The sequence below is a fragment of the Gossypium raimondii genome, chromosome 13 (genome assembly GCF_025698545.1).
Source record: "Gossypium raimondii isolate GPD5lz chromosome 13, ASM2569854v1, whole genome shotgun sequence".
Classification (NCBI taxonomy): Eukaryota; Viridiplantae; Streptophyta; class Magnoliopsida; order Malvales; family Malvaceae; genus Gossypium; species Gossypium raimondii.
The window spans coordinates 14699893-14712430 of NC_068577.1; the positions used below are offsets into that span (position 1 = coordinate 14699893).

Consider the following 12538-nt stretch of genomic DNA (forward strand, 5'->3'; position numbering starts at 1 on the left):
GTTTATGGTTTTCCAGACAAACAAGAACACAAAATCTTATGGGACTGGTTAGAACAAATTGCTTACTCCATCAACAAGTCTTACGACACCCCCAAGTCGGTTCGGTTTGGGTCAATGACGACTCGGTTGGTCCGGTCTAGCCACCGGTTGGATTGTCGGCCCGGTTTCACATACCGAACTCGGTTTAACCAGTTTTTGGGTCTTGGTCTAGGTTTTGGGCTCCCGAACTCAATTTACAATCTTAGGTCTAATTTTCAAATTCAATTAACCATTGGGCCAATTGTCTGATTTGCAAATTGACTTCCAAAAATATCATATTAATTTTAATTGATTTAATTAATTTAATTTTATTTGATCAAAATTAATTTTTCCAAAAATCACTTAGATTTTTCAAATTAATTTTTCAAGAAAATTCTTTAATCAAATTCTCTAGTTGGACAATTTTTACGATCGCCAAATTTAATTCCACATCGAATAAATCGAATCAATTCAATTATTCCCAAAGTTGTAGAAATTTTTTCTGATTCAATTGCAATCCAATCGAGCTTTTGTTGAGCTAGCGGAGGGATCAATTAGACATATACAATTAGACTATAGTGATTGCAATTATGTCCAGAAGCATCGTTCCGATAATTTGCAATTACTTAATCATGGAGTCAGTCTACAAGAAGTACCATGATTAAAAACTCCTTATTGTATGCTCTTTACGAAAGCAATTCATCTAACTGCTTTGTCCAATGACCTCATCATGTGTCTATTACCACCACATGATATCCTTGATTCCTTTGAGTTAAATCCATTCATTCAATACAATCCTATTTTATCTCATTGTCAGTATTGTGTCTTCTTAATGATTAATATGATCACTGTCAACAAATGGCTATGATAAATTGCGGCCACGTTCCATATTTATCAATCACAATGATGAGGATATCATTAACTCTTTAATTGAACTATGAATTCCACTGTTGCTAGTAAAGCTATACCATAAACAAGTCATGTACCCAACATATCATCTATGGACTCGATCATCTTTAGAGCATAAGCCTCCACTTATATCAAAACACATGAGTTGCATATGCATGATCAGTGACTAACTTAGGATTTAGGTAAATCACACCATGAACGTCACAAGTGAATTATTTCACAAACGAATTTAGAATTAATTCATCTTGAGTCTAGTCCAATGTATCATTCTACCAATTAATACATCTATGTCTCTACTCGTGAAGTTAACTGCTTCGATAGCCAAGACTAGCCATCTCCCCAATTAGAATTGTAGACGACATAATAATCCTTCTCGGTATTTGAATCAAATGCTCACTTTGATTCTTTTACGAGATTACAGACTCATTTAGATTATCTACTGAAGTAAGTCGCCTTTCTCGTAATGTAAACGTTCTTTATAATGCCACTTATCTTCAATTTGAACTTTAGGCAATCAATGAGCTAATATTTGCTTGCCACAATTTCGCTATGCATGCAAAATATAAAAGATATAAATACAAAAGATATAATAGTGAAATGTGAAATTAACTTTATTTATTTATTCACCGTTTAAATAAATAGAAAATAGTTACATGTTTACTACAATATGGGTACATTTCCCAACACCTAAGTTCATGTTGTTTTCTCTGGTAAAGTTCTCATCTCTTCTATCAACAACACGTTTTTGGTTCTCATACCAAAGATCAAGAATCATGTTTCTTTATCTCATTTTCGTCCAATAAATCTTTGAATTGTGTTGTATAAGGTTGTCACTAAAATCATCGCCAATTGTTTCAAGCCTATTTTTCCTAATCTTATTGACTAGAATCATGTGAGTTTTGTGGCAAAGAGGCAAATAATGTACAATATCATTATTGGCCTAGAAATTGTGCATTCCATGCATACTAAGAAGGGGAAGAAATCGTGGATGGCCATTAAAGTGGATTTAGAGAAAGCTTATGATAAAATTCATTAGGATTTTATTGAAGATACCTTGGTTGATGTTAGTTTCCCTCCAAATTTGATCAATGCCATTATGGATTGTATCACGTCAGCTTCAATACAAATTATGTGGAATGGTAGACTTTCAACGGGTTTTATTCCTAAGAGGAGTATCAGGTAAAGATGCCTTTTATCTTCGTATATCTTTGTTCTTTGCATGGAGAGATTAGGCCAATTAATTCACAGAGATGTTGAAGGCAAATTCTAGAAACCAATTGTTCTGGGTAAAGATGGACCACCCATTTTACACCTCTTCTTTGCGGATGACTTATTCTTGTTTGCTGAAGCTGAGGTTGATTAGGCGCATAGAATTATGGAGGCTATACTTATGTTTTGGTAAGGCGTTGATGCATAACGTCAATGAACAGAAAACTACCATTTATTTTTCAAAAAATATTGATGCTCATAATGCTGCAAATATATGCAACATCCTTAGGTATTGCCATTCAGATGATTTGGCAACTTATTTGGGTTTGCCTCTATTTCATAAAAAAGTCACAAAGAATACTTTCAGTTTTGTTGTTGACAAAGTCAGACGTAAACTTGATAATTGGAATGCAAGATCACTCTCCATGGCAAGAAGGATTACTCTTGCTCGATCTATGTTTATTGATTCCAAACTATTTCATGCAAACTGTGAAGATTCCACATGCTATCTGTGTAGAAATTGAAAGAATTACAAGGGCTTTTATCTAGGGAAGTACAACATCCAATAAAAAAATGTCGTTGGTGAAATGGAAATATTATTGTCAACCTCAGTTTAATGGAGGGATTGGAATTCGTTGCCTAAAAGATCAAAATGACTCGTTTATACTCAAGTTGAGTTTCAATCTCCTTACAAACAAGCACAATTTATGGGTTAAAGTCCTCCGATCCAAATACAAGTTTTTTGAGATTATTTCGGAAAACATTACCTGAAGTAACTACTCATTTATTTGGAAATTGATAACAAATATTTGGCCTTTGCTTCGCCAAAGCCTCATTTGGTTTGTTGGTTACACTGTGAAATTTTGGACAAACAACTAGATAGCGAAATTTGGTCCTCTTCTTAATTACCGAATCCCTTTTCTTATTGACAATTCTATCACTTTAAATGAGATTGTTTCTTCCAATAGAGACTAGAATTAGGATTATCTGTGATTTTTTTTATAGCAATGTTATTTCGTATATTGCGGGAATTCCAGCGCCAAATCCCTTGGTTGGATAAGATACTCTCATATCTAGGTGGTCTCTAAATGGTGTTTATACGATAAAGCCAACTTATAATATACTCTTAAAGAATTCTTTAAATCCTCAGGATGACAAATGGAAGTTATTATGGGGGCTCGACAATCCTCAACAAATTTGTCAATTTCTATGGCTAGTCTTGAAGGATTGCCTTTTGGCTAATTTGGAGAGATGTAAAAGAGGGATCTCTGAGGATCCTTCCTGCGCGTTTTGCAGATATGTTGAAGAGTCCTGTATTCACATCCTCAAAGGCTGCCAACATGCTAAGGAAGTTTGGAAACAGATTCTCCTTTCGAACCTCTTCACCCAATTTTTCTTACTCTTTGCAGGATTGAATTTTGATAAATTTGAGAAATGCTTTCAGTTTAGATTTCCAAGACGTGGTCTAGCCATCCTTTTTCAACATTGTTTGTTGGAAACTATGGAAACAAAGAAATTTTAAGATTTTTCATGATGCTCATTTGAATTCAGCCAATGTCATCCAATCTTTATGGTGTTGGGCAAGGTGTATCAAGATGAGAATAGAGAGGGTCGAGTCCCTTCCAGAAATGGTAGTCGGGATTGTAGATGGTTCCCACTGTCCACTGACTCTTTCAAATTGAATGTTGATGGTGCACGCAACCTATCTTCAGCAGCCGTCACAAGAGATGAACATGGTAAATGGTTATAGGGATTTGGGAGAAATATTGAAAGTTGTAATGTTGAACAAGTTGAGCTTTGGGCCATTTACGATAGGTTACAATATGCATTTAGGGTCAATTTGAAAGAAGTTATAGTAGAGATTGATTGTGATACAATTGTCAAAGATATCCTTGGTAGCCTTAAGAGACGTACAAATAGAGACTTGGTCTCAAGATTTCAAGAACTCTGCAAGCATGATTGGCATGTGGTCATCAAACAGATCCCAAGAAATGCGAATTTTGCATCCCGCATACTAGCAGGCTTAATGAAGGCATTCCCGTTTGGTCCACGAGTATTTCATGTTCCCCCGGCTAAAGTTGTTGATCAGATTCGTTTAGATATAAAGTCTTTATTTTCAACTTCAAATGTTATTTTTGTTAGTTTGTAATTGATTCTGTCTTTTTATTACCAAAAAAAAAAAAAAGCTGACAAAGACAAACCAAAATGTGAAGCCTAGTCCTTAATTAGCGCTAAATTTAAAAGGGGTAAATTATACCAGTAATCATTCAATTATTAATAAATACTGTTTGTCATTCCATTATAAAAATTTATAAAAGGGTCACTTAATAATTCAATTTTTCTTTTTGGTCATCCAACTATTCAAAATTTTCTTTTTGGTCACCGATCGTTAATTTACTAATGAAAATAATTTGACAACTTTTAAAATTGACATAATAGAGATTTTAACCTTCAATATTTATATATTATGTCAATTTAATCTTGATTAAAAACCCTCAATATTTACACATTGTGTAAAATGGTCTTTTATTTGCAATTTCACTTTAATTTGTGACATTGAGGATTAATTTTAAAGAACAAGAAAAATTAACATTATTATATTAGATTTTCAAGTGTTTCCATTTTGATATATTTCCTATCAAATTTAGTTGATAGGTTTGTTTTTTAGCTTTTTAGGTGAAAAGGTCAAAATAAAATATAATTGAAAAAAGGATCAAATTACACAATGTGTAAAAATTGAGGGTTAAATTTTTTAAATTAACCCAATGTAAAAATGTTGAAGATTGAATTTACTATTATGCCATTTTTAAAAGCTACCATGTTTTCTTTTCATCTGCCATTTATCGGTTGATGACCAAAAAAGAAAATTTTGAATAGTTGGGTGATCATTTTTGTAACTTTTTATAATTGGATGATAAAAAAAATTCTTACCAATAACTGGGTGACTACAAATGTAGCTTATCCATTCAAAAATTGAATTTAATTACTTATTTGAAAAAGAAATTTCATTTAAATCAAATTTGAATTAACATTATTTGATTTAGGGTTAATATATACAGAGGCACTTGAACTTGACAACTTATACTTACTTGGTAACTAAACTGATTTTTGGACATAAATGAAACCTAAACATGAAAACCATTAAAATACATTGATGGAGCATTGACGACCAATAACGTGATGACATTTGACAGTTTAAAAAAAAAATTAAACATTTTAACCTAGAGCATCAAACTTTATTTTTTCATTTTCATTTTAAAAAATATTAATGTTAGAGTTTTATGATATATTTGGATGTGAGTTTATTGCACCAAAAATCTTTAAATTATGTTTTAAATTTTAAATCTGTTTTTAAATTTGATACCCTTCTAATAGAAGGTTCAAAGTATCATTGATAGATCAATCATGTCCTATCATCTTAACATTTTCTTGAGTTGTTGTAAAATGAAATTTATTTACGTAAATCAAATTAATAAATTAATTTTTAATATTTAATTATCAAAATATATAACTTTTCCCTAATACAAAAATATAAATACATGTATCAAAATAATAATAAAGTTCCAGTGTGGGTTTGAGGGGATGCAAAAGCGACGACGTTTGAGCGGCGTCTAAAGCGAAGTCCTACTTTTGTTTTGACTTCTAATCCTTTTCTTATCAGACTTCGATCTCTTTCTCTCTCTGCTCCCAACCATCCCTCCTTCCTTTTCTCTTCAAAATTCAGCCAACTTTTAAGGTAAAAATTTTCTACTTCTTTTTTATTTTCATTCTCACGAACCCTTAATTTTATGATTCCATTTTTCTACAAGTTCCAATTCTTTTTTCTTCGTTTTCATCTGTTTATCTGTCGTTCTTTTTTTTGAATCCCCCCCCCATGTTTTCTGAGATTCAATTCGTGTTTCTATAGAAAATGAAATTGTGGGTTTTTTTCGACTTATTAGTTGGTTACTTGGTTACAGTTTTTCTCTGTTGTTATCATTCTTACTTTTTTTTTTCTGTCAGTATGTGGGGTTTTGCTTCTAACGCCATTGCAAGCATTGGGTTAAAGAATTCAAAAGAGTCGAGTCGAGCTTGTTCCGAGTTTTCAGACGATGATGTATGTTCTAATGGTAGTAGAGATGAAGGGTTGGAATGTCCCATTTGTTGGGAATCTTTCAACATCGTTGAGAATGTTCCTTATGTTTTATGGTGCGGTCATACCCTTTGCCAAAACTGCATCTTGGGGCTTCAACCTGCTGTTTTGAAACTCCCCACTTCTCAATTCGAGATCCCTTTGTTCGTTTCTTGCCCATGGTGCCACTTGCTATCGCTCCGCCTCGTTTATAAAGGGAACCTCAAGTTCCCTAGCAAGAATTTCTTCCTTCTATGGATGATTGAGAGCTTGAATGGTGATAGATATGGTGTTGTGAGGAGAGCTTCGCCTGGGGATAATCAGTGTAATCTAATGCTTGGAAATCAAGCTAGCAGTGGTGTTGTTAGGAGGGAGTTATATGCTCATGGTTCTCAACAAATTCGGTCTGGAGATAATGGTGGCAGTAGTAACGTGGAGAGGCATCATCGTTTCTCACTTTATAAGTCGTTTTATTTCTTTGTTCACCTTACAACCAAGTTCCCATTGGTCATCATGCTCCTTTTGATTGTTTTCTTTGCAATACCAGGGAGTGTTGTTATCTTATTACTTTATTTACTGGTGACGGTTGTTTTTGCTGTCCCGTCTTTGTTGGTGATGTACTTTGCATTCCCTATGTTGAATAGGTTGGTAAGAGAAATAGCCTCATGAGATGTTGCTTTCATACTTCGAAGGTCTAAGAGATTTATGGTTTCTAATGAAAAGCTTTCAGATTAATATATTGTTTTCATGATGGAGTATGACTTGAAATGTCTCATAGGCTTTTTTTTTTTTGAAATTGTGGTCTTGTCCTTGAATTAGATGCCATTGAAGTGGCTGCTAACCTGTTGTACAAGCTTGAGTTCCCAAAAGAAAATAATGTGCAGTTTGTAGTGGTTATATCCTCTCTCTATCTCTCTCTTAATTGTCATAATTAATTTTTCTGCAATTTGATATAGATATTTCTCTGTTTTTGCTGCTTTGTGTTGTTGCAAGCTTGATTCAGCAGTCAGGTAAATGGTTTTGCTGGTTGCTTAATTCTCATTGCAGCTTTTGTCACATTGGTTACTATCTTTTAACTGGTTTTTGATCATACAAGAATGAACAAACAACCTCATTTTTTGGTTTAGTTGTCATCTTGATGGTAACTTCAAAGAGAAAAGGGGAAGGGGGGTATCCTGCCTTTTACTTGGGCTCATATCTAGTACTTCCATCTCATTAACAATTGGAATGGTTCAGCTTTCTAATTACTATCTTATTCTTCTCTCATTACTTGAGATCTACTATGTAATGGAAACATGAAGGTGTTTTTCTACTGTAGAGAGTGCATAATGAACAAGATGGAGTGTGACTTAAAACTCAGGATGCTACATGATTTGTTACATTCAGCAGCAGAAGCATGCCCTTGGAACCTCTCCTGTTTTTCTAATTATATTTGCCTTTTCCTTTGCTTTAAGCTCATCTTTTTTCTGGCTCGCCTCTGCCTGTGCTCTTGCTCCATCCACAGCTTGTTTGATATATTCCATTTCATTTTTAAATTTTAGTAATGCCCGTGCTCTCTTTCGCTCCAATCCACTCTGATGCCCCAAGAAATAAGCTATTAGTTTCTAAGAATTAGTTTGATTTAAGGAAAGGAAAATAAGTCTCACCTCTGTTCTGTCCAGCTTGTTCTTGGCTTTCTTCTTCTTCTTTTCCTCCCAGGCAAGTATAGTGCTATTCAACTTCTTATACCTGTAATCTATCTGTTAGGAAGTGGATGATATGATATTATTTGCTTCTGAATTTAAGTGGACAATTTTATGTTGGCATGTCATTTGTTGTTTCAATGCAGTTTAGTTGCTTTCTGTTTGACTATGTTGGTGCTGATTGGTTATTATTATTCGATACTACTTAATAGGTTAACAATAAATACTCCATTTACCGTTCTTTGATCTTGGCCATCTCATCCTTCTCCCAATCCTCTGCTTTTGTCTGCTCTGTCTCTGGCCTTGGCTCTATGGTAGGAGGCTCCTCAGGTCTTCCTGCTGCAGTTCCAGGTTTAATGGCAGGATGATCAGGTTTTGGTGCTTTGCTTGCTGGTTTTATGGTGGAGACATCAGGTTTTGGTGCTGCACTTTCTGTTTGACTGGAAAGCATATCAGGTTTAGGAGAACTTCTTTGTTTCGTAATGCTAGTGTTGCCTAAGTAATCTGCAAAAGTAAGAGGTCTTTTAAGTGATGGAGCAGATTTAGTTTCGTTATCATCCGTGCCATCGGGCAGTGCCACTTTACTTTCTGCACTTCCTGAACCTTTTGTCGAACCCTCGCCTGTTAATATCTTTTGGTTAAACAGCAGCAGAAACTAGAAGTTCATAATACTCTTACAACATGGATATCAGAATTCGATTTCTCATGCTTTGGATCTCTACCTGAGAATTGTTTGGATACAGTGCCAGGTTTCGATGTTGAAAATGACGTATCTTCCTTTCTACTCTTATCTCTGGTCAAAGAGGGTCCAAGACCTGCACTGGTCTTCTTCTGGTCCTGGATGCTTGGTTCTGCAATCGAGTTAATGACATATGTAGCCGCTGCAGCTGCAACTGCAAGTACTTGCTCTGGTTTATGGTTTGAGTCATCATTCCAACTCGTCATTTTGCCAGAAAATGGTTTTCCAAACCAGTTTTGAGTTCTCTCTGCCAAATCCAAAATTAACATCGGTTATAGTTGCCTCAACTTGTACATGATTTCTCTCCCAAACGATGATGCAGAAGGAATGTACTTTTGGTACAAAGAGGAACATAATTTAAAGTTCACCTTCAGGTTGAAAAGGTAAGGGAAAATAGATAATGTATAAAATATTTCCATGTTCTTTTAAGATTATCTGCTCATTAAGAACTTTTACCTGCTTTGAAAGATCGAGTTTTTTGTGGTGGCATCCATTGGTTTCTAATACTGCTCGACTCCTCTGTTTTCCCATGTTCGGCACTGGAAAATCTCCCCCTGGCATAAACGATCAGTCAAATGGAAGCAGGTTCCTAAAGATTTCAAAATCTTATACACAGTGAATAGTAGGTTCCCTGAACATATATAGTTTTAATTTTCTTTTACACAACAAGCTCATCAGCCACAGCTATTTTTGTTTTTCTTGGTTTCTGCATTTATTATGGATTAAGTTCTATAGAAGAAAATGAGTGCAATGCCTACATTCCCATATCTGAAACGAACAGAACAGTGGAATTTAATAAGCCGCTTAGGATTTATGATGAATTCTCGACTTGTTTGTGAAATTAGAAACTCTATTGTCCGTGTATGATAATCAAACCATCGAAAAGAAAATAGAATTTACCTCATCTGCTTCATAAAATTCTCCATTGTTTCGGATGAATTTCTTTGAATAAAGCTTGGAACTTTTTTATTTATTGAGAAATGAATCAATGGTGGGCAATGGAGGGGCCTGCTTTTATTTGAAAGGAGATATAATTCAGAAAGGTAGGCTGGAGAAAAGGAAGAATTGTGATGGTTTGGTAATAGCATGCAAGCTTTGGATAATTTGCTTTGCATGCAAAGGTTGGTTTGGATATTCATAAAGGAACGTATTACCTGTCTACATCCTTTTGATGTTACATGTTAATGTACTGTAAGCATTTTGAAGAAGGATTCTTTCCTGAAAAGCAAATGAGGTTTGAGAAGAATCTTGTTTTGTTGGTATATTTTCAGCTTACAAAGGAAAGCTTCTCCGATATAAAGAAATACAGTAACTCATCCTTATGTGAAGCGGCTGGAATTGAACCGGGATGATTGAAGTTTAAATATTTAATTTTGAATTTCAATGCTAAAAAAAGATCACTTTCAGAATCAAAATCCTCATTTATATAATTATCTTTTTATTGAAATTTGATTCAAATAAATAACATTATATTTGAATTTGTGATCTAAAATGTTTAAATTAAAATTTACTAACAACAAAATATCAATAATTAATGAATCTATTTTTCAAAAACAATATTTTTGAAGCCCATGCGCTGTGTTGGATATGATTTACCTTGTCATTCACTCCAGCAACGCACATCCACATTGTGAAGGAATCTGTCGGTTCTTTAGCAAACCTTTATCGAAGAAGCCGGGCTTCCTGCATAAACCACCATCTCATATAAAAACACATTTTACAAAAAAGTAGGAGAAATTGTAAAAAAACACCCTTAGCAACAAAAACAAATAAAGCATATACTCAACCCACTATTCTATATACAAAAATATTGCAACTTGAAAGTTTTTCTGACAAAGAAGAGATAAAAAAAATTAGTTGCATCCCAATGTCACCTCTTTGAAATCTTCATCCCTAATTTACATAACATGCATGACGTCACTACGTTAAACATATTTATATATGGCAAAGCTACATACATGCATGCATGGCTCCCTAGAGGGGTCTCTTCCCTTCCCTCCAAATCCTATCAATCTGTTCTTCGCAGTCCAAAATCAATTTTATAATGAAATTAATGGGAAATGGCAGTTGTGGACTTCGTCCTGGACACGATTGCAATGTCATTGTCGCAGATGCCGAAGGCGTTACACGGCGGCTGCATTTTTTTTAACTGTAGTCTCGTTGCATCCTTCCCCTTCGAACCATGCATTTGGAATTAGCTACTCTATGATGATAGTACAGCTTATTGTATGAGTTCAGCTGAGTTCTTTACTTAGTTGTGAAGAGGGTTAGGCCATGAGGGGACAAGTCTCTTCTCCACACCATATCTTGGATCAATTTCATCCTGTTCGGGCCACGGTGGTAAGAAATGTCGGAATTTGTGGATTCTAAGTTGAGAACATGAAGAACGTTGCCATGGGCAGTGGTTTCTTGGTGATGGAGTTTGGGCGGAGGGTCGAAGAAGGAGGAGGAGGAAGAAAAGAAGTACAGAGATGGAAAGGCGATAGCAGGACATGGCGGATGGTTTGTTTTAAGATGAAGGGAAAAGCCCTTTTTGATTAAAGAAAGGGATTGTGAAATCATGGTAGGGGGTTCAAGGTTTAAATTTGAGGGCAGGATGCACATGAAATGATATAAATTGATTGAAGGGGGAAGGAAAAAGAAGTGTAGGTATAGATGAAAGGGGGCAAATTCCATTATTTGTCATCAAATCAGTCGCGAAGTTTTGAAGATGTAAGTGGGACAGTTGCAAAGGTCGGCAGTTCATAGGGACGTAAACCAACATTGAAAAATCAATGGTGAAAATAGGGAAACATGGAGCAGACAGGATCCGAACTTGCATTGATTGTACTTCGGGTTTATCTTAGTGTCCCATATAATATATATTATTTTATGGTATGAATATTTTGTTAAGTGGATCTCCATTAAGATTAAGATAAGTTTTGATGTACTCTAATAGTAATTAGAAGCATTGTATATGATTTCGATTGATCAATAAAATACACTCACTCTTTGCTCTCCCATTCTCTTTGTTTTTTATTCTATCTTTTATTTTATAACACGTTCTTTTAATTGTTTTTCTCTATAAGTCACAAAAATATCCCAAATTTTACTGTTGTCAATTGTCTCTTAAAGCTGTTGCTATTTCAATTGAGGTCTGTTCACTATGGGTAATCATTAGAGCCTTTAACCATTCAGGTACACATAAATCTCTAAATTTTTTATGCCCTTTTATGCGAAGAAATTTATATAATCCTTAAGTGATATGTTTTTCTCTTTTGTTGATTATTTTTGGTAAAATTATTTTATGAAAAAAATATATTATTACTTTAAGGTTTCTTTTAAACTGAAATCCTTTTATTAAATTATAGTATCCATAATATTTGGATTATTAAATTTTTTATGATTAAATTATTGTTATTAAATATGCTTGAAATTTAATTCAAATTATGAGAGAGTATTATTAATCAATTGCCTTTGATTAAAGGGAAAAAGGAAAAAAGCATCAACACTCGTAGCAGAAAAATGTACATCTTTAAATCAACTTGATATATGATTTAAATATTTGAGATGGTTTTCTTTTTAAGTTTTGATTACATGGGTTACATATTGTTTTAAGCATCTCATTTGTTCATAACAATGAACATTAATTGATTTATATATGTTGCTATAGTAGGTTTTATAATTAAATAATATATTTGATTAAAACATATTTAGTATGCAAATTTGTGTTAATAAATGATGGGTGTCGAAACTACCAAATATAACTTCCCACGAAAAAATAACACTAAATAACAATATAGAAAAGTAGGGTCGAATCCATAGGGACTGGTTATCCAATTTTGTCATTTTCTCGTGACCAAAATTATTGTCGTGGTACAGTCGTGCCCG

The 12538-nt window shown here is 34.1% G+C and overlaps 2 protein-coding genes across 3 annotated transcripts; one reads left to right on the forward strand and one right to left on the reverse strand.

Annotated features, from left to right (window-relative positions):
• Positions 1–5717: 5717 nt before the first annotated feature.
• LOC105783521 (uncharacterized) lies at positions 5718–6982 on the forward strand. Its single transcript, XM_012609023.2, has 2 exons — positions 5718–5872; positions 6139–6982. The coding sequence occupies exon 2, from the start codon at positions 6140–6142 to the stop codon at positions 6914–6916; it is 777 nt and encodes a 258-aa protein (XP_012464477.1). The 5' UTR covers positions 5718–5872; position 6139; the 3' UTR covers positions 6917–6982.
• Positions 6983–7484: 502 nt separating this feature from the next.
• LOC105783520 (uncharacterized protein At3g61260) lies at positions 7485–10910 on the reverse strand. Of its 2 annotated transcripts, XM_012609022.2 has the most exons (7): positions 10627–10910; positions 10265–10351; positions 9125–9222; positions 8652–8915; positions 8166–8550; positions 7894–7975; positions 7485–7821 (listed from the first exon to the last, which is right to left on the reverse strand). In XM_012609022.2, exons 2-7 carry the CDS (start codon positions 10270–10272, stop codon positions 7630–7632), a joined length of 1029 nt encoding a protein of 342 aa, XP_012464476.1. In that variant the 5' UTR covers positions 10273–10351; positions 10627–10910; the 3' UTR covers positions 7485–7629. The 2 variants fall into 2 exon arrangements, with proteins under 2 accessions (XP_012464476.1, XP_012464475.1); XM_012609021.2 differs by lacking the exons at positions 10265–10351; positions 10627–10910 and adding an exon at positions 9569–10249.
• Between the last annotated feature and the right edge of the window lie 1628 nt (positions 10911–12538).